Source organism: Phodopus roborovskii, unplaced genomic scaffold (assembly GCF_943737965.1).
Source record: "Phodopus roborovskii unplaced genomic scaffold, PHOROB, whole genome shotgun sequence".
Lineage (NCBI taxonomy): Eukaryota > Metazoa > Chordata > Mammalia > Rodentia > Cricetidae > Phodopus > Phodopus roborovskii.
The window spans coordinates 32,614,798-32,636,219 of record NW_026126567.1 but is presented as its reverse complement, the minus strand read 5'-3'; the positions used below and the strand labels follow the sequence as shown (position 1 = coordinate 32,636,219).

At 42.7% G+C, this 21,422-nt stretch overlaps 1 protein-coding gene across 1 annotated transcript in view; it reads right to left on the bottom strand.

The window, feature by feature from the left end:
* Positions 1–16,705, bottom strand: part of Ercc6 (ERCC excision repair 6, chromatin remodeling factor) — a 62,496-nt gene extending 45,791 nt beyond the window's left edge. The window contains exons 1-4 of the mRNA XM_051202459.1: positions 16,279–16,705; positions 15,573–15,693; positions 13,400–13,511; positions 8,207–8,933 (exon numbers count right to left, since the gene is read on the bottom strand). Coding sequence (XP_051058416.1) covers positions 8,207–8,933; positions 13,400–13,511; positions 15,573–15,693; positions 16,279–16,697 — 1,379 coding nt within the window. The 5' untranslated portion in view covers positions 16,698–16,705. The remainder of the gene's footprint in view (positions 1–8,206; positions 8,934–13,399; positions 13,512–15,572; positions 15,694–16,278) is intronic.
* Positions 16,706–21,422: the final 4,717 nt, after the last annotated feature.

The following is a 21,422-nucleotide window of genomic DNA, read 5'->3' as shown; positions in this document are numbered from 1 at the left end:
TCAAGAAATATTAGTTAAGTGTAGTTTAAACATGAACAACAAATAAATATCGAAGCACCTCCTGCAGCTGGGATCACAATACAGGCCCCTGGCCCAGCACTTAGGAAGTAGAGCAGGGAGGCTCAGGAGCTCAAGGTAGACTCAAATATATAATTTGAGGACAGTGAGGACAGTCTGGTCTACCTAAGCCTGTCTCAAAAATAGAAAATAAATAAATAAATAAAACAATAAGTAAACAACAAAAACTATGCAATGCAAGTCTAGGCCTGTGGGATTTGACCCAGGCCCCCAAGGATAGAACACTGCTTTGCTACTCCACTCCATCTCAGCCTGGGAAATGGGCAAGCCATTACAAGCATGCCATCCTACATCAAAGATGACAAGGGGTCTGGAAATCAAGCCACAGAAGACCACAGAAGAGCTCAAGTGGGTATTCCTTAGAACAGAACTGTGGGGACTCAAAGTACAACCTTGACCTACCTGGACAGGGGCCTGGTGCCCCCTACTGTATGCAAAGGAGAAACAACTACAGATAATGAAATGGTGCCCACATTCATGTTAACAAAAAAGTAAGGAAGATGAACGAATGAAACTAAGTTTGTAACAGCTAATATTTACCCAAACATACGTATAATAGGTAAGCTACTTCTACTTGAGAAAAGCCACCTCAAAACTTCAAATGCAGTGTCTGAGAACAGTCACCTCAATGCAGTGTCTGCAATGTCTTTCCAATTCTCTCAGAACCTCTTTTCAAGTTTCTTCCTAGTTTGCTAGAACCTTTGCCCTCAGTTTTGATTTGTGGCATGAGAACTCAATAATAGCCAACAATTACAAGCTCCTACTTGTAGTCTTGTCTGTTGTAGTCTTGAACCCATAGACAGGGTACTACTTGGATCTGTTTTACAGATGAAACCCAATCTCATGGCTTCCAGTTGAGAGTTTGACATCCTGACTTCTGACTTCCAACTTAGATGTGGCGGGGCAGCTGGCTAGCCCTAGACAAGTATTCTGTTGTTACTGGTAGAATTGATTTGTTTTTTTCTCTTGGGGGCACATAGACAACTTTCAGGAGTTGGTTTCTCCATGCACCTCGTTGAGGACTGGCTTGGTTGCTGCCACTGTGCAGGCAGCATACCCCAAGCTACCCAGCCTGTGAGCTCCCAGCAGACTGTCTCTCTCTTCCATTTCAGGAGTACTAGACCACAGATGGGCAGCATCACAACCAGCTTCCCACTTTGGGGAACTAAACTCAGGTCATCAGGTTTGTATGGCAAGAGCTTTTACCCCATGGGCCATCTCCCCAAGCCCCTGGACAAAATTTGAGATTACACATATATTTTATAAAAGATTTTCCTATTTTTTAAAATATTTCTACACTTTACAGTTTAGTAAAAACAATGAGTGATGGCTAGGATTACTGGTGTCCAGGCACTATAAGGAGTTCACATTTATTAACTCCTTTAATCCAACAGGACATGTATTTTACTTCTTCCCCAGAGAGTCAACTGGGGGAAATGAAGGGGTACACTGGAGGTAGGGGACACCAGCCCAGTCACTCAGGCTCCCCAGTCAGTCTACTTTTTGGTTACATTACAGCATCTCTGAATGGGTGTTTTCCAAACTCCTAGACAAGGGTCAGTGATGACCTTTGTAATGAGGGTAAACCAAAGCTCACACCTTCAACATCTGTCCTAGCATCTGCGGCACTCAATGACCTTCGGTACAGTTAGCTGTATACTCTGGTTAATCTCTGTGTGTGGACTGTTTACAAGATTTTATAATAAAGCCTATTATTTAGAAAAATCAGCAATACTACAGATTGCTTCTGTGCAGGAACAGGACCCCACCCCCCACCCCACCCCCCCCCCACTTACCAAGGCACAGGGGAAGTCACAACCCACTGTCACCTGACACCCACAGACTCTTTAAAGTAACAAAAGCTGCCTGGCAGTTCTGACTACAGATGATCTGAGCTGAACCATCCCACGAGACATACTTAACACCAGACAAATCGATGGACACAACTGCCCACACCAACCCACTAACAGGACAAAGTACGCCTATTAACGGGAACTGGCAAACATGAGGAGCCTCTGGTTGTCCAGTCAAAACATGAGCATCTCCCCCTCAAATTCCACTGTCCTCACTGCCCTCCTCTCTACACTCTTTACAGCACAAGGATCACTGGACCCAGCACCATTTCAAGACTGTATGGGGAAAAACACATACAGTCAAGTCACTGTTAATACTGTGAAATTTCAAACTCAAGATCATTCTCCACTCACTGCAATTTCCATGAAGGAAATTCTACAGTGGCAGCACAATGAATGAGATCTGATTTTTGAAGGTATACCCAGACACCACAATGGGTATTACATGCAGCTTGCATTTGTGTACTGCGATGGGTTTTCCATTTCAGACAGCTAAGACTCCCTTGCAAGATTAGCCTCATTTGCAAAATTGAGGGGCTCAGTGTTTTACTTTCCTTATCTCCCTTTTTACAGTCTATCTGGGTGGACTTAATTGGTGCATCTGAGCAGATGAAATGCCCTCAGTTAGGAGTCCAGACCTCACGGGGTAAATTAAGACTGATGCACACAATTATGCCCCGAGCCGAGAATGAAAGGTGTGCACAGAGCAGAAAGTGGAATTAGTCTTCATTTGTGTCTTGGTTTTGTCATTTCAAAGCCAGCACGCTCTCTAAGAAAACATGTTTTTTTTGGGGGGGGACATTATTTTCTATTTAAAATCTAGATTCCTAAGAGGAAAGTTAAAAAAAAGAAGAAAAGAAAAAGAAAAGAAAAACTTATTTCCTTGCCAATTGACCTCCTGGAAACATGCAAAAAACAATTTTCAAGTTGTTATATTTAGGTCTCTAGAACAAATCTAGATTAAACTTTAATCTTAGATTTTGAGAAATCGAATTTGCTTGCACCTTTCTGCAAGGAAAACAATTTGGCTTTTGCTTAAGTAAGTACAGTCTAAAACTGTGATTGCCCACCATGTTCAAGCAAGGATCAGTCAATCCAGTGCAAATGGAAGTTGGCAGGAGAAAGAGGCCCCACAGCACCAAAGCCTGGAGAGCAGGCTGCAGACAGGGCAGAGCTGAGCCCCATCCCACCCCCACCCCCACCCCACCAGAAGAAAATCCATGTTGGAGACAATGTTGTGAGTCCTCTGCAGCAGCCCTAGATGCAGCTGGATTCCTCACAGCCTTCCCCTTCCCAGGGCCCTCAGGGCTGCAGCGATGAGGTAGGGTGCAGCTAATCAGACTGTTCTTACTGCATCAGATGCTATCCTTCCACAAACCATAGGACTCTGACCTTACAAATAAGACTCCTCAAGGTTCATCCCAGCTTGCTTGAACCCTTTCAGGATCTGACCCTTGGCAGCACAAGGAACAACCTGTTCCTCCTCAGAGATGTTCATGTGCACTGTCAAATCTCCACACTAGGATCCAACGTACCCACCACAAAGAAGCCCAGTCAGAGCCCAGTGAAGGACAGTAGGGAACATTAGCTTTCCTAACGATAAAGCCTAAGACAACTAGAAGACATTTTGTAACATTTACACAATGAATGGAGCCTTTATCAGCAATTTCAACTCTAGTTTATTCACATAAAATAAAGTAAAAAAATAGGACATAAGAAGATAAAAATTTTAACAGAATGCACTGAAGTGAGTTAAATCTGTTTCTGAGCCACTGTGTCTAATGTTTGACTCTGAAATAAACCACCTCTGCTGTTCTTTAGAGGTGAGAGCTGTTTGTTTCACTGACAGTGAGCATAGCTTAAGAAGTCAACTCCCTAAAGCATCTTCAACTCCCGGATCCTGGATTCTGGTCTGGTCTCTTGGCCAGCAAACAGGCAGCTATGTGCTGCTCTTGGCACCACCTTGTGGTCACACGTTGACATTGTCCTTCCCACCAACCCCACAAAAAAAGGTAACATTTCTAACAGTGTCCAGCCTCCAAGTCTCAGCTTAGCAGTGAGACCACAGGCAAGTTAATTATAACATATTTGTGAGGGCCACCATGACTGTATCAAGGGAAAAACAGGTATGTGCAAGCTCAAAGACTGGAATAATGAAGAAAATACGTAAATATTTCCCCATCTTAATATTGCTATGTATTTGCAATTAAAAACAAGTGGAGCAAGACGGAAAGCCTGTGAGCCCAGCAGGGGATCAACTGGAACCAACTTTAGGCTGCAGCCCAGTGTGCCAGATGGACTGAGGAGACCAGCACTTGAAACTGGCCTCTCCTGTGTTGAGCTGAGTCGAAGTGAGGGCTGGAGGATTATCTCGAAAGCAATGCTTTAGGGTTGAATAGAGAAAGCACTGTACCTCAAACCCCACCGTCCTTACCAATTTTTTCCAATGGCTTCAAAGGCAGAGACTCTCCTCTACCCCAGGCCCTCTGTTAAATACACACAATTATCAAGGCTCACAGGGGAAGATTTTAGGAAAACCAAGTTGGCCAAAAGCTATGGTCTCAGAAGGGAAACAGTAACGAACATACACATCTTAGCAGTTTCCAGCTCAGGCAGTGCCTCCCACTGCACACCTGGACACGCTTTGGGGTGGAATTCCCATGCTAGACCTGCAGTCATCTCTGGGAGAAGAGCTCCCAGGGGTTTTCAAAACCAGCCTGGGTGCTACTAAGCTCTGCTCCAGTGCCTGCTCCTTACTAAGGATGCACAAGGCAGTTCACTGAGCAACTTGAATCACAGCTGGCCAGAACCAGAACTAAGAAATTCAAGGTGTGAATTAGAACTAAATAATGTATGCTAACCCTACTCCCACTGGCAGAAACCAACAACAAAAAGTCTTTGGAAATCCATGCTCTCGCTCCTATCTGAGCAGTGCTGACTACTGCTGGGAAGGAAGCCAGAGCCAGGACATTTCTGTTTTACCATCTCAAGGGTTAAAGAACCATCAAGAATGCTGCTTATGCCCCTTACCTACCCAGTGGAGCCAGAATGGGCATCACTGAGAGACAATGGTATTCTTCCCCAGCCCCCAAGAAGGCCTAGATCTCCTGGAAAACAGATAACTACTCCCAGAAGCTGGAGCTGGCAGGTCCAGGGGATTCTAAATTTCTGAAATGATGGGGAGGGCTTGGGTATCAGGGCCCTCCACAGATCACCACCATCACCCCGTCTCTAAAGCAACACAAATCAGACGCTGAGGAACTGTGAGACAGAACAGAATGAAAACAAACTACAGGGTCAGCATGATGGACAGAGATGTTTAGCAAGCACATATGTCCCTGAGACAGGGTTTGGGCTTCTCAATAGAGAGATGGGCACTTAGGTATCTTCACAGTGTTTTATATCAGTGGCTGTGTGGCTTTCTAAATTACATTATTCAAAGGATATAATTTATAAGGATTAAAGATTAAACGGTTTAAAAAATAAGTAAAAATTGGTTTACTTATATAAAGAATTCCCATTTGTATATGAAGTTGTATTGTAGTTTAAGAGGTGTTCTGTTTGTGTTTAAAGAGGATAGAGGAGTGCTGATATAGTTAAATCAAAGTCACAGATACTCTGGCATCAGCTGTGTATCAGCTCCAAAAAAGTCTATTTAGCTTGGAGATCTCTGAAGCACCAGCATTATGTTAAGAAAGATAACCCTAATGGATACCTGCACATATCCAGCAAGAGTTAGAGCCAACAAACATCAACACCCAGAAATTTGATCTGCAGCGGCTCCTAGGTCCCACCTGAGGATCTCAGGGCATGAAGGAATAAGAAACACAAGGGAAGGTACAGTGTAGGCAGTTTACAAATGGTAAGAACATCTCAGACTGACCTGAGAGCTTAGGCCTAATCAGAGAGAGGAGGGCTGTGACTGCTCTTGTCTAGTCGAGAGCTCACACTGCAGAAATGGTTTACGAGATTCCTACAAAGCATCTAACTAAACCATCGGCTTTCAACCTGTGGGTCGAGACCCCTTTGGGGGTCCAACAATCCTCACAGGGGTCATATATCAGATATTCTGTGAATCAGATATTTATATTATGATTCATAATAGTAGCAAAATTACAATTATGAAGTAGTAACAAAATAATTTTATGTTAAAGGGTCACAGCATTAGGAAGGTTGAGAACTAAACAAAGACAGCTTGAAAAGATAAGTCAGGAGCTAGTGAGAAGCCTGTGACTCTCAAGCTGAGAAAAACCTATGACCCGAGATGTTCATTCTAGGAGTTTCCCACCCTCCCATCCAAGAGCGAAACAACATTGTAAGGAGCAGGCTATACTCAGTATGTACTTATTAAGTTCTATATAAAGTTCTTAGCCTGGTTATAGATGCTTAAATTTTAACAACTTTAAAACAATGTTTTCTATACTGGAAACTATGGATTTATTCTGATCATTCTATTCTATGTTAGCAACCCTAAACTTCTTTTTCAGTCCTAGGACTACTACTACAATTCAATCTGTCTAAAAAGATCAGCATCATGTAACAGAATTCAGTGACTGACAAATTTCAAACATTAATATGCTTCTCAATACTTAGCATTTTATTTTCTCTTAATATCCCCCAATCGAAAGCGCACCGAAGGAGATGTAATATAAACATTTCAATGTGTATATCTGCAGCTTAAAAGCCTTAATAACTAGCTATAAAAATTTAAGAGCTATCGTATTTTCATGGCAATTAAGAGTTATTGATATTTCTAAAATTCATCTGAGATTTTACTGTAACTTTAGCAAAAAAATGGAATATGATATGGCTTTAGAAATAATAAATTGTTTTACAATCTTAACATTATTAAGAAAAACTTATTGCCATGAAATTAAACTATATCCATATTTAAAATTCAATCAAAATAAATTGCTATGTTTAAAATATATTTAATATTGACCCAGTTTAATAAGAAGACTATATACTGCTCCATTTATAATCAATATGTTATGATTAACACTTTTATTAATATTCTGCAGTAAAGGCTGACACTATTCACTATTTGAAAATATTGAGCAGTATTCCTCAAACATAGCTAATAGGTGTACACACTAATTAATGTCTTAGTGGGAAATGACAACCATAAGCCCCTCCCCATCAATGTATTACCACACAAGGAGTTACTAGAATGGCAGTGTCACTAAGCCTCAAGTTATTTTTAAGAAACTGGGCATGGTAGTACACGCCTTTAATATCAGCAATGGGAGGGCAGAGACAGGTCAATCTCTGTGAATTTGAGGCCAGCCTGGTCTACAAAGTGAACTCTGGCACAGCCAGGGCTGTTACATGGAGAAACCCTGTCTTGAAGAAAAAAAGAAACTCTGAAAAGGTTATGCACATATGTTGAGCATGGACTAGAGTTACAGTAGTTCTGAACTAAATTAAGTCAACTTTCACCCAGAACGCCCAATGGAAATCTACTGGAAACACTATCACTCAGGACACCTCTCATTGAAAATAAAAGCACTGTTGGCTGGCCAAAGCCATCCCAATAGTAAATATTTTAAAAGTACTGGAGTTCTTTTTCTCCTCTGACCTCTGCAGACTTCCTACAGAGGTCATAGAAACCTTGCGCTGTCATGTTATAGAGTGCTTTTCCAGGCTCACAGAAACTACCCAGAAATGGCAACTAACTCCATGCAGACACTCACCTCCCTCTTCTCTTACACCAAGTGCTACAAAGCCAACTCAGTCGCAGCGATGCCAAGTGGGAGCAAGGGGGGATTCATGCTGTGCACATAGTTTACCTTCAGCATTACGGTGGTCTATAATTCTGTAGACAACTATTTCCTCAAAATCAAGGAAGGGGGTTTCTGAGAGAAAGCATGTTTGCTCGTACCACAGCACAAGCTTCAGCGGGACTTTCTCTAAAATGAATATCCTACCTCATAAGGAAAAAACCAAAGGCACACAGCACCTTTTCCTTTCCAACACTACATGCACGGTGACCATGCAGCTCCTATCAGTCCTCTCAGCTCTTGCCCAGCCTTCCCCTCAGCTCCTCATCCCAGACTGAAGTCTCTGCGGCCAGCTCCACTAAGGAGTCCACGCCCAGGCTCTTGTGGCTTAGGCAGCAGGTTCAGCTTCTGCACTTATGGGTGTCTAGTGCAATATGGATCTACAATGCTAGTCTTCAAAAGGCTGACTCCTAATCCAGTAAGTGGCACAACCACCCCCCTACACACACACACACACACACACACACACACACACACACACACACACACACTAACCTTAACCGCTGCTTATAATAATCTTCATCTCCATCATCTGGGCACCTCGCTACCTTGCGACCTCCTCCTCTTCCTTCCATAGCTTCATCATCGTCTTCCCCAGAACTTGGAAAAAAGTCATCATCAACCTCCTGCACTGGGACTTTCTTCTGGTATTTCCGGCCCTTCCGCAGAGGCCTCAGTTCATAGTCATCAGAAGACAGGTTGGCCACCCCTTCCTCTTCCTCCTCCTCTTCCTCTTGTTCTTCTTCTTCCTCCTCCCCAGACTCCTCCCCCTCAGTATCTCCCTGTTCCTCTGGCCTCCCCTGGGACTCCAGAGGTCTCCTCCCCTGGGACAGTCCCACTTTCCCCTGGAACTGCAGCGCCCTCTTCTGGAGCTTCCTGATGTGCTTCTTCAAGCGCTTATCTGCCTGGGAGAGGCCTTGGCTGCTCTGGCCTGGTTTGGTCTCCTTTGGTCCTGCGCTTGACTCATCAGATACGACCACCGCTTTTTTAGCTGCTCTTTTGTTAGCGGCTTGTTTCTTCCTTTCAAAAGACAGTTGTGCTTGGTCAGCCAAGTATTTTTCAAAGCCTGATACTTCATTGAGCATTATTTTTCTAGGCTTTTTTTCCTGTTTCTGAGGGGCTGGGGTGCCAAACGGTGTCATCTGACCAGTGCGGATAAGCTCTTCCCAAGCGGCCTCCTGGGCAGGCATGAGCATACTGCCAAGACATGATGGCCCTGGCTCTGAAAGGGAGACAATGAAGAATGGAGTAAACCTCTCAAAGGCCACAGGGTACAATCACTCACTCACAGACAGTAAGAACTTAAGAGTAACTCACAAAATAAATCTCAGTGCAACGAAGCACAGAGTAAAGTTTGTTATGGCGTTCACATCCCACGTGGAATACATTCCTCTTTAAAAAGGTTAATTTCTCACTAACTTGTCCCCAAAATATGACACTGTATGACTATGGTACAGGTATGCCATTTTTTTCAAAAGATAGAATTACTATACCTATGACAACACAGAATTAGAGACTAGGCAAAATGAAGCAAGCCAGGCGTAGAAAGACAAGTCCTGTGTGCTCTCCCTCATCTAATCTAAAAGAGAGTTGAGGGTAGGATGGTGCCTATCAAGGGCTAAGAAGAACACTGGGGAGGAAAAGGGAAGGCTGATCCACGGTACTAAATCCCTGTCAAACAGAAACAAGTCTGTAGTGCCATTCCACAGTAGGAGGAGTGTACAGACATAACTACTATGTGTTTCAATAGCTGAAATAAGGGCTCTAGATGTTTCTACCATTAAAAAAAAAAAAAAAAAAAAAAAAAAAGGTAAATGCTTGGGAAGAAGCCTATTTTAACCTAATTTACACATTGCACAATAATATGTATGTATTGAAATATCCCAACACCTCATAAATACACTAACGGTTTACTATATACTAATTCTCTTGTCTAACTCTGAATTTGAATAAAAAATATACATTATAGTCATAGTCTCTGTACAAATGCAGGCTCATCTACATGTCATTGGTTACAGACAAATTTATCTGTTTCCTTATCAGTTAAGAAGTAGTCTATGAGAACAATCTCCCACATTTCCATAGCATTGCTTTGGCCTACTTTAAGATGGACCTCGGTTGACGGAATCAGCATGCCTAGCTAATAGAGACATAAAACTAACTTGCACTACCTACATGTCACTACCAGCCACTTGTATCAGACTGCCTAACCTTTTGACACTGTCACAAGGCACTGGCATCTACACATGTGCTGGGCTGCATTCATAGCTATCCTGGGACACATGTGGTCCACAGTACACAGGTGGCACATGCCTGGCTAACCTCCAGTAAAGGAAAACTGAATTTCACAGTTGCAATATGGTGAGTGCTCAATAGCTATATTGACCATTGGCCAGCACAACAAAAGGAGATTCTCCTCACTGCAGAAATGTCTATGAGGAGCTGCGAAGGTGGCTTACTGTGAAAACAAGAGAATGTAGTTAAACTCTTCAGTACCCATGGGAAACCAGGCATGATCACAGTGTTATAACATCAGCATTAGGGCATCAGCTTATTAATGACTTCTATCTTCAGCCTACGTATCTTATACTTGTCATTTCCCATTTAAAAAAAAAAAAAAAAAAAAAAAAAAAAAGGTTAAAAAGGCTCAGAGCTGTACTGGGGTAGCACTGAAACTACAACTGGCTAGAAATGACACCTTTATAATAATATGGTATCAACCACAGAGTATCTTCCCACTTACTTAGGTTTTTCTTTGTCAATAACATTAGATGTTTAAGACATTGCAGAACTACATTTTTTACTAAGATGTATTTCTAGATACTTGGATTACAACTGGCACCTTTATTAAGTCCTCAAATACAAAAATGACTTAAGTTTTATGCATTTCAACGCTATCACTAAAAGTTATGGGGTAATTCCACATCAATTCTTTCGACTTTTCTATATAAAACACCATAAGACTATGAATAATGACGGGTTCTTTCTCTCCCACCTTTATCTGCCAATACCCAGAATGCTGCTGAACAAGGGAAGGTGAACAAGCATGCCTGGTGCCTTCCAGATCACACTGACAAAGCTAGGTCACTACTTGTCATCTGTCCCACCTACACTCAGGAAAGGACTGCTTCTTAACCCTCATAGTCGGGGCTAAACAATGGCTCAGTGGTTAAGAAGAACTGGCAGGTCTTCCTGAGGTTCCGAGTTCAATTCCCAGCAAGCACGTGGTAACCCTCATAGTCACCACATAGAAATGCCTCAGGGAAGCATGTGAGCAGCACGATTCCCTGGCCCCTGAAGGGCTGACAGAGGTCCACACCCAGCAATAAGGAGCTGGGCCCCCAAAGCCTGGCCACTCTGGCATTCAGCTCTATGGCCTCTGCAGACAGGGCAAGAACAAAGACAGGAACCACCAGTCTGCAGTGATGGCTAATGGTCAGATGTTAAAGTATCCTGGAAACCATGAGTTCAGAAAAAAAAAAAGGGGGGGGGCTACAGATTTGTAAGACATCAGATCCTAGGTGGCTGCAAAACTCACGGGAAATGGATGAGCTAGCCAGGGAGAGGAAACAGAGAGGAAACAGAACCAGAGCACTAAACAAGTCCTAAGAAGTATCAGCATTTAAGATACTGCTGGACAAGCTAACCAAAATAACTAACCAGAACTAATCAGAGGACAGAAAAGAAGCCAGGAGGCAGAGACCTGACACTTTCTCAAGGCACAGGCAGTACCTGTTGCTGTCAACAGGTTGAACTCAGCAGAGAGGAAAAGAGGCTTCAGAATGGGGAGCTATCTATGAACTCTGCACCAAGCTTTACTCTAGCATCAAGAGAACTAAAGAACAAATGGACGGAAGATATTTCCTTTACTAGTGGGAAAGCTGGTGCCCAAGTGGCAGAAAGCACTGATGTAAGACTAATGGATCATACGAGATTGAACCTTAAAAGCAAATGTAAAGCCATGAGTTGAGAACACACAATGCGGGTAGATCACAATTCCGAGTCTAGCATGGGCTACACAGTGAGATCTTATTAAGAGAGAGAGATGAGGGAGGAATGCACATTTTTTTTTTTTTCTGTTGTCCACTGTTACATTGTTCACATCAATCCTCTTGTCTACATGAAGAAAACATTCCAGGAGCCAATAGAGAATGTTTCCTTCATCAGCTAAATTCTAAGAAGCTTCAGTCTTGACATTTCAAGCAGGCACTGGTCAAGCACCAGCCAACAGTGTGTAAATACAAACACAAAGAAAAACTATTTAGTCCAGAGCTTACACATTTTCCCAAGAGATTTTCCAAAGCAAAACCACCACCTTGAAGAGTACTTTAAAGGAATCCTGGCTATAGTCTAAAATGAAAGTCTTTCCTTAATAGAATAAATACTTGGAAAGCTCACCATGCACCTTAAAGCTAAGTGAGAACAATTCTATCAAGACTGACTGACAATGCTGGACAGTGAGAGCATCTGCAGATGCTGACTGACTGATGGTGCTGGACAGTGAGAGCATCTACAGATGCTGACTGATGGTGCTGGATGGTGAAAGCATCTACAGATGCTGACTGATGATGCTGGACAGGGAGAGCATCTACAGATGCTGACTGACGGTGCTGGATGGTGAGAGCATCTACAGACGCTGACTGATGATGCTGGACAGGGAGAGCCCGTGCTGACTGATGATGCTGGACAGTGAGAGCATCTACAGATGCTGACTGACAGTGCTGGATAGTGAGAGCATCTACAGATGCTGACTGACTGACGATGCTGGACAGTGAGAGCATCTACAGATGCTGACCGATGGTGCTGAACAGTGAGAGCATCTACAGTGCTGACTGACAGTGCTGGATGGTGAGAGCATCTACAGATGCTGACTGATGGTGCTGAACAGTGAGAGCATCTACAGATGCTGACCAACGGTACTAGACAATGAGAGCATCTACAGATGCTGACTGACAGACGGTGCTAGACAGTGAGAGCATCTACAGATGCTGACTGACGGTGCTGACAGTGAGAGCATCTACAGATGCTGACCAAGTACAGGGAATGAGAGCATCTACAGATGCTTACTGACGGTGCTGGATGGTGAGAGCATCTACAGATGCTGACTGATGATGCTGGACAGTGAGAGCATCTACAGATGCTGACTGATGGTGCTGAACAGTGAGAGCATCTACAGATGCTGACCAACGGTACTAGACAATGAGAGCATCTAGATACTGACTGCTGCTGATGTGGGAGCATCTGGATGCTGCTGGAGCTGGACAGGAAATGAACTCAGATCTACTATATGCTGGAGGGGCATCTGCTTTATCGTAGGGAGGCATCTACACACGTGACTGATGATGGGGGGGGGGGGGTTTTGGTTGGTGGTGGTGCGGCGTTGGGCAATATTTATATCTCCAGAAGCTGATGATGCTGGGACTACAAAGTGAACTCAATCACAATGCTAGTTCTCTTTATCAAGTTACACACATAAGAATATTTATATTTCCAATTTGTTAAACCTAACACAAAGTGTCTCTAAAAAGCTTGTGTCACTTAAGGGCTCCGGTTCTGCATGAGGTCAAGATATTCTACGGAAAGCAATGTGTTACTCTGAAAACTCAGAAAAAGACTCACATGACACCTGCCCAGAACACAGGCACCAAGCACCAACTGAGAGCATGAAGCTGTCCCCAGCATCCTCACCTGCGTCTTCATCCTCCAGGCTGGCATGATCCATTTCTACTTGGACCCTGGCCCCTCCAAGGATGGCCTGGAGACGTTTTTGTTTTGCAGTTATCTTCTTTAGCTGCTGTTCCTTGAATAGTAAACCCCAAACACAAGATATAAACTACAGTGATTTATTGTTAAATACAAAACATCGCACCACAAAATTTTAAAACTTTAATAGAAGTTTAAGATAAACATGAAAGGGGAACCCGACTGTGACATCACTAGAGAGCCATACTGAGCAATCCCACTGTCCTGCAGCATACTGGCCTTAAGTGTTCCTGGGCAGCCAGCCATGTCCACAGACCGCCCTCACCCATGGGCCTAAGTACTGAGATCACATGACTGACGTGGGAAGTGGAAATGTTCTCTGGGTTCCCGCTTTATACTTTAGAAACATCACTAAACTCTGTTTCTGATCCTGGCAGCCAAAAGGCTATGGCAGGCAATAGCCTAGCGTGATAAATAAAAACACAAACTTTTAATCAGTTAAAAAGTCATGCCCACTGAGACCTGGTCACAAATGGCATCCTTTACAGTACTCTACCCCATCAAAATCTTTGAAGACATGGTGCTATGCCTTTTCCCCCATTTTACCTCAGACTGCTTCTCTGTCTCCCTTGACATTATCAGAATCAGAACTAAAGCCTCCCAGTTAACCAGACCTTAAGTGCTCAGCTGTCTTCATGGGGAAGAGTTCTTGCCTAGCACAAACAAGGCCCTGGGGGTGGGGGCAAAGGGCAACAATAGTGAGCACAAGCATATGTTACCATGACTTGCAATCTGTTGTTTTCTTAGTCTTCCTCTCAGCAAGAGTAGCCTACTTTAAAAAAAAAAAAAAAAAATTCCACCAAAGACTTGCTAAAGAAAGATGGGGAAATTTAATTAGGTCACACCATGACCCAGTCACCTAAAGTTTGGTCTTCTCCACCTTTAAAATCCCAACCCTCAAGAAGCCAAATGTCCCCTTAACTGATTTATGTGCACTAAACTACTGCCAGCTCCGATGTCTCCATGCAATAATGGACTAGGGCATGGAAAATAACTGAGTTTGCACACAGCCTTCCCATGAAACTTAAAAGCACAAGTATTCCGTGGGCTGCAATGAATCAAATGAAAGCACAAGAGCTGAAAACATCAACGCCGGTCACTCCTAGTCACTGCCGTGAATTTTCACAGGGAGGTATACAGAGCACAAAAAAACGTTTCAACCTTCACAAAGATATTTATAAATCCTACTCTTCAAAGTTTCATGCCTCAGAAAAGCAGGATCGTTGGTAAGAGACCCTTCCTACCCCTGAGTTCTCTGCCGCTAAAGGCAGCCCCAACGTGCCTGTGCCAACTATACCCAAAGGAGACAGAGATGGAAGCCTGTGAGGGGCGATGGCTGCATCCACAAGAAACAAAAGGAAGACTCTCGGGTGAGCAACCTCTCGGGTGAGCAACCCCTAAGCAGGACAGGGACATCCAGACAAAACAAAGGGACTGAGGGAGAGGCCAAATCCCAATCAGAGGATGGAATGGCAAGTAAAATAGTGACAGGGAAGATCATGAAAGAGCACAGAAGTGAGGAAGCATACAAAACCACAAAAGAACTACTCACAAATACACTTGGATGAATGGATGTATGGGTGGGTGGGTGGGTGGATGGATGGATGGATGGATGGATGGACGGATGGATGGATGGATGGATATGTGTATATACACAGATGTGTGTCTGTATGCATGGGTTATTAAAAATACAAATAGAAGAGCTGTCAGATCACATGTATAAAAGGCACCCTAAATTTTTCTCTTGTGAGGCTAGAAGTGGTTCAAGGGTTAGAAACAATTACTACTCTTACAGATGACCTGGGTTCAGTTCCCAGCACCCATGTGGTGGCTAACACATCTGTAACTCGAGTTACAAGGGATCCAACGCCCTCTTCTAGCCTCTGCAGGCATCAGGCACACACATGGTACGCATACATAAATGCAAGCAAAACCCACATACAATTAAAATAAAAATAAATCTTTTTTAAAATGTTTTTCTATTATAATATTGTTTCACATAACATAGTACTCTCCAGAGCACTTCTTAAATGTTAAATGATCTTGAATTGCAACCTTTTTTAAACGTAATACTTAGTAGTCATTTAGCATCCATCACCTTGTTATATTTCTGCCGTTTTACAGAATCTAGTTTCCTGTTGATGTCTCTGTTGCTGGCAGCTTGAGGGCTAAGTTGCTCTATAATTTTATTAATTTGCTTCAGGGATGTTGAACATGACCTGAAAAATAAGAAGAATTGCCTGTTTTTCTCCATGGTAACATTTTTATAGCATAAAGTAGAGAAAATGGTAAAAATGTACCAATTTTACTTATGATCTGAAACATAAACTAAAGCAGAATGCATTCTTCATGGCCACAAATAAATTAGAAGCATAAGATAAGTACTAGTGCTATTTTCTTCTCTCTATCACACAATGAAGACTGGATCTTTCTTTAGAACCAAAAATGGGACAAAGGAAACAAAGGGAACAAAGGGCAGGAGTTTATTCTCACTATTTTTATACATGAAAAATTGCCAAAAGAATAAATATTAAGTTCCTGGTATCTGAGAATGAAACTCCCATCCCCATCTCCTCAGAGCACTCTGCAAGGGCTTTCAGAGCAGGCTTTCTCCTCAAGACCCTAGGCCAAGACAGGACTTCAGTAGCTGATCTGAGCCCCTAACTATAGGCAATGTTGTTCCTGAAGGGAGGGGCAGGAGCTTAAAAGGCAAATGGACGACTGTTCTAACCAACTCTGTTTCCCAAGTGAAATCTCGGCTTTCTATTTATTACTTGAATTTTCCTGTCATATTTCACACTCACATGAGGTCATCCAGGACTGACTGATACTCTTTCTCCGCATCAGCAAGCTGGGCCACACGGCTAGCTTCATGCATCGCACTGTCCACCTGCTGAAGCACACCTTGCTCCAGGACGGCTTGGTCATAGACGTCCACACCCAAGCCCTGCAGCTCCAGGGCCTGAGCACTGGGCTCCACTGCGGGGATCTGATGCCGATCAATGTGTAGCAGGGTTGGCCCTGGCCTTGTGGCTGCCAACGCACAAGCTTCGGCAGATGTGGATGGCCCATAGTCACAGGAAGTAGAGCCGAACTCCCCAGCCTCTGAGTCCCCACCACTCTCCTGCCCGACTGGCATGTCTTCATTAGTACTGGCATGCTCATTTGGTGAACAGTCTTGCTCCTGAAGTTGAGGTGAGTTGGAGATTTCCTCATAGGGCATCCTCTACAATCTATCTAAAAGGAAAAGAAAAACACTAATGAGTCTTTTGGTTATATAGAATTGATCAGTATACAATTTCTCAAATATGTTAAATGTACTATTTCTCAAAACATCAGTAACCTTCCAATTAAATAAATTCAAGTTTCTAAGTGTTAATGTCTTTTAAGAGTACAAATGATGATAAACAAGAAAAGCTATCCAAAATAAGTACAGTAATAGCAGCAAAAAACGCATGGCCAGTGACTGAGAAAGCCAGTGGCCTGATCCTGAGTGACATCCACAAAATGTTCGAAGACAGGTGAAAAGACCAGCTACTGTCTTAGCGGTTAGCATTTTTGATAGGCTGTGACACTAATGCTTTATGTTAGAGTGGCATGGCCAACTGTGGCGCACACCATCAGCAGTGGGAGAACTTCTGTGGGCATCACAATAAAAACCTGTACATCGAACACCCATCCAGTAAATGGAACATATCAGAATCTCAAACATAAGTAAAACATCCTCAAGGCTCAGTGATCTATGTGGAAGAGAAAGAAGAAAGACTGAGTGGGCCAAAGGTGGTGGACGACCCAGAGAAACAGTGTCTTCAGACACAACAGGACTGGCACATGTGAACTTGGAAACTGACAGTAAGCACAAAACCGGCACAGGTTAAACCAGAAAAAATCCCAGCTCTAAGAAGGGGACATAAGCACAAGTCCCACCCCTAACCAAGAAGCTATTTGCAACAACCTGCTAGGAAAGGGAAACTCTATTTTCTTCAACGCTTGTCACTGGGAACATCAGCAACACTACAAGGCGGGCCTCGTGCCCAGGAATAACTGCTGAACACAAAGCATACCCCGTGCTTTTGCGCACTTTTATTTTGTCTTGTTATTGTTTTGTCTTATTGATGCTTTTTTTAGTTTGTCTATTTCCACTTTTGGTTTTGTTTCTTTTTTTCTGTTGTTTTTCTTGGTTTTATTTTTTTAAGCGAGATAAAAGCAACATGAGGTTGGGAGGGTAGAGAGGTGGAAATGATCCGGGAAGAGTTAGAAGCAGGAAAGATAATATCAAAATATACAGTACTTTAAAATGTAAATACAAATTTTTTAAATAACTCAATTTTAATGCACAATATAACTTGTCACCTATCAGGTTGGCAGGCACAACAGATACTGTTATAAGCAAGAAGAATCCCTTTGCATGCTGTTAGTGGGAATATACATTAGTATAGAACTTTTCAGAGACAATTTTGAAGTATCAGGTAAAAGTTTAAAGATACCTAACTTTTCCCAGCAATTCCAGTTCTAGACATTTATCCCAGATAAACACAAAAGGCTGTTTTCAGTCTGTTTCAGCTGGTTTCGGTTGTTCAGCCCGGAATCATGTGACCGCCTGGGAAACTGTGGTTCACTGCCACTGCCTAGCATCGTTAAGAGAGGACTGTACCACATACAATCAAATTCAAGTGCAGTTTCATCTAAACATGCTCGGCTTTACCCCATCATCACATCAATGGTATGTAAGTTATGTGACAGAGACTGTTTCTACTTGCACAGGTACAAAGATGCCTAGGGTAACATGAAGGTACCAACTATTTCCTACAGTGTAGGTAGATGCCATGTAAAGTGAAAAAGCCATGGATATAGTACACGTGTGTCTATGTTAAAGAAACGTACGTGCATCTGTGTGCATGGATGCATACAAAACATCTGAAAGGACACAGCTGCAATGCTGCAATAGCTAGAGGATGCTTCAGGAGCAGTGGAGGGGGGAAATGACCTTTCACATCTTACCACATACTCAGGAACTGCTCACAAGAGATCATACTCACTGTATTGCTGGTATAACATCAAATAAATACATTTTTAAAAAACAACCAAGAGACAGTCATGCTTCCTATTTCTTTTCGCACTGAAGCTTTATTTCTAAGAAATGATCATAAATTCTACTCCCACAAGCACAATAACCCACTCATTCCTCAGCCAAACACTAGGATATAAAAATGCCAATGACTGGAGAAAACAATCAGTACAAGTCAGTTGGTGGGAATGTGGACAAGACACCACATGAGCTCAGGGACAGGAACCACAAACCTTCTCTAGGACAAGAATACCAGAGATGGGTTAATCTCCGGTATTGAATCCCTGGCCATGGGTTAATGTGTTGCTGAAAGACAGGTGAATTCAATCACAAGACTCAGAAAGGAAGTAGACAGGAAGTTAAAGGTGGGGGGGGAGTTGCTGAGTCTGCTGCAAGTCATAGCACTGATACACTGTGTGGTCTGAATGCAAATCTGTGTTCACAGGGGAGGGAAGGGGGAAGGGCTGAGTAGATTTGGACATAGTTCTAAGAGCAAGCAACCCCAGAAGTCCCAAAGCTCTGACAGGAGCCAGAGATCATCATTGAGGAGGGTAAGAAGAACTAACACTAAACACTGAATAGTAAAAGTTAACATCAAAAGAGAATAGTCCTCCCTTTGGGGACTTTCTGTCTATATCTAGAGGAAAAGTCACCCTCCCACAGAGGGGTAAAATTCTGATTCAGAGCCTTGTAAGAGTTAGAATTCAAAACACACACACTCAGAAATTAAAATGCATCAAGTAAACCAAACTTATCAATAGTGTTATTATAGTCAAAGATAAGTTAACAAATTTTGAGGAAACATGATTTTTTTTAACTTTTTGGTTTTTGTTTTTCGAGCAGGGTTTCTCTGTGTAGCTTTGGAGTCAGTCCTGGAAATCGCTCTGTAGACCAGGCTGGCCTCAAACTCACAGAGATCCACCAGCCTCTGCCACCCAAGTGATGGGAATAAAGGTGTGTGCCACCACTGCCCAGCAAAGAAATGTAATTTTTAAACAGAATAAAGTAGTAATTAAGAGAAATAAATTGAGTAGATTACATAAGGAATTAGAAAAGTAGACTGGGACACTAAAAGAAGTTTCTAATTCAGCATGGTGGCACACACTATAATCCCAGCACTTAAGAAGTTGAACCAGGAGGGCAGTGAGTTCAGGGCCAGACACACACACACACACACACACACACACACACACACACACACATAGTTGTTAGTGGGAATATACATATATTTCCACTTGAAAACCATATATATATATATATATATATATATATATATATATATATACACACATACACACACATATATACATATACTATTTGAAAACAAGAACAAAAGGGGGAAAAATGAACAAATCAGTGAAGCAACAGACACAAAAACAAAAACCCGGTCAGCAGGCAACACGGCAAAGGAAGACACAGGGAGACAACCTACTCTTTAAAGACCTTGGTTACACAAGGGAGGAAGATATAGTGATAATGCATGGTTTTGCTGGAAAGTGAAGAGAAAAAAAATTATGGGAAGAAAACAAAATATTATGATGGGTGGAGAGAACATAAGGAGACACCTCAAACAGAAAACTGTGCAGCAACCAGGGACAGTCCCAAATAGAAGTGACCAGAAGACACAGCATGTTTATCTGCCTCTGGATGTTTCCTCAGTCACAGTGAGAGTATGCTACAAGTGACTATAAGGACAGCTGGTGACGAGAACTGAATGGCGTGTGCTTTCCAAAATTATGGATAGCCAATATTTCCAGCATCGTACAGTTCCCTCCTCCTACATGAGCAGGCCTTGGGGAAATGTCAGTTCTTAGGATGGTCAGAGTAGGAATAGCAGAACAAATGAGTAAAAATTGAAGATGCCAAGAAGAGCAATTGAAGTAACAGCTCATTGTTCACGGTGGATGGAGTTTTTCTTTTCAGTCAGAAAGGAACTGGAAGAGGGCAAAAAAGCCATTTAGCTTCTAGCTGTAGCCAGAAAAGCAAGTTTGGGGTGGGGGTGGGGGGACTTGAAGGCTTTGATGGAAGTGTTAGTCTCAGAGGTGAAATAAATCACACACTAACAAACTGCTACCGACTCAATTACACAAGGCTTTAGGCACACTAGTTCTCTGTGAAAAAAGCTTCGTCTCTTGGGAGGCCAAGTATTTTTTAAAATAAAAAATGACAGGATAGATATATACAAATGCAATTGTGGTGATGGCTATAAAAAGAAAGTACAGAACTCTACAGTAAAAGAGACCCAAGAGAAACTGTGAAGGTAGGTGTGAGACCGCCTCTGACAAAGTAACATTCAAAAGAATGAATGGGATTTGATCAAGGTCAAAAGCAGAGTTAATATTTTGCAATGAATGAGAGTAAAAAGAGGCTGGGACACAGTGAGAACTTATTTGTAAACAAGTTAGCTGATTATAGTCGCACTTTCTGTTTAAATCTTACAGAATCACTTCAGATACATCTAACTTACAAGGCTGGGAATACAGACTTCGTTTTGGGGTTTCTGTGGCCACGATGGAGCTGGATTAGGGTCTGGAGAGTTACTTGTTAGTAAACACGATTTTGAGAACAGGCAGGCAAGAAGGGCCAAGTCACACAGGTCTGAAAAAAACGAGCTGGAAAAAAATTTTATTTCAAAGTGTGCACCGAAATAGCTCTCAAAAGAGTTTCAAGATGAGGGACAATGGCAAGACCCAATTGATACTGTCAGAGACGAGTTGTACCACTGTACTGGAGAAAGAGCAATGCAGCGCTCATAGGAGGTGGTCTAGCAACAGAAGCTACCAGGAACTGGTCAGGAGGCAAACGACGAGCGCTTGGAAGAGAGACGGCAGTGGAGAGGACACGCGAGGGAATCCAGGTCACACAGCATTCACATCTCAG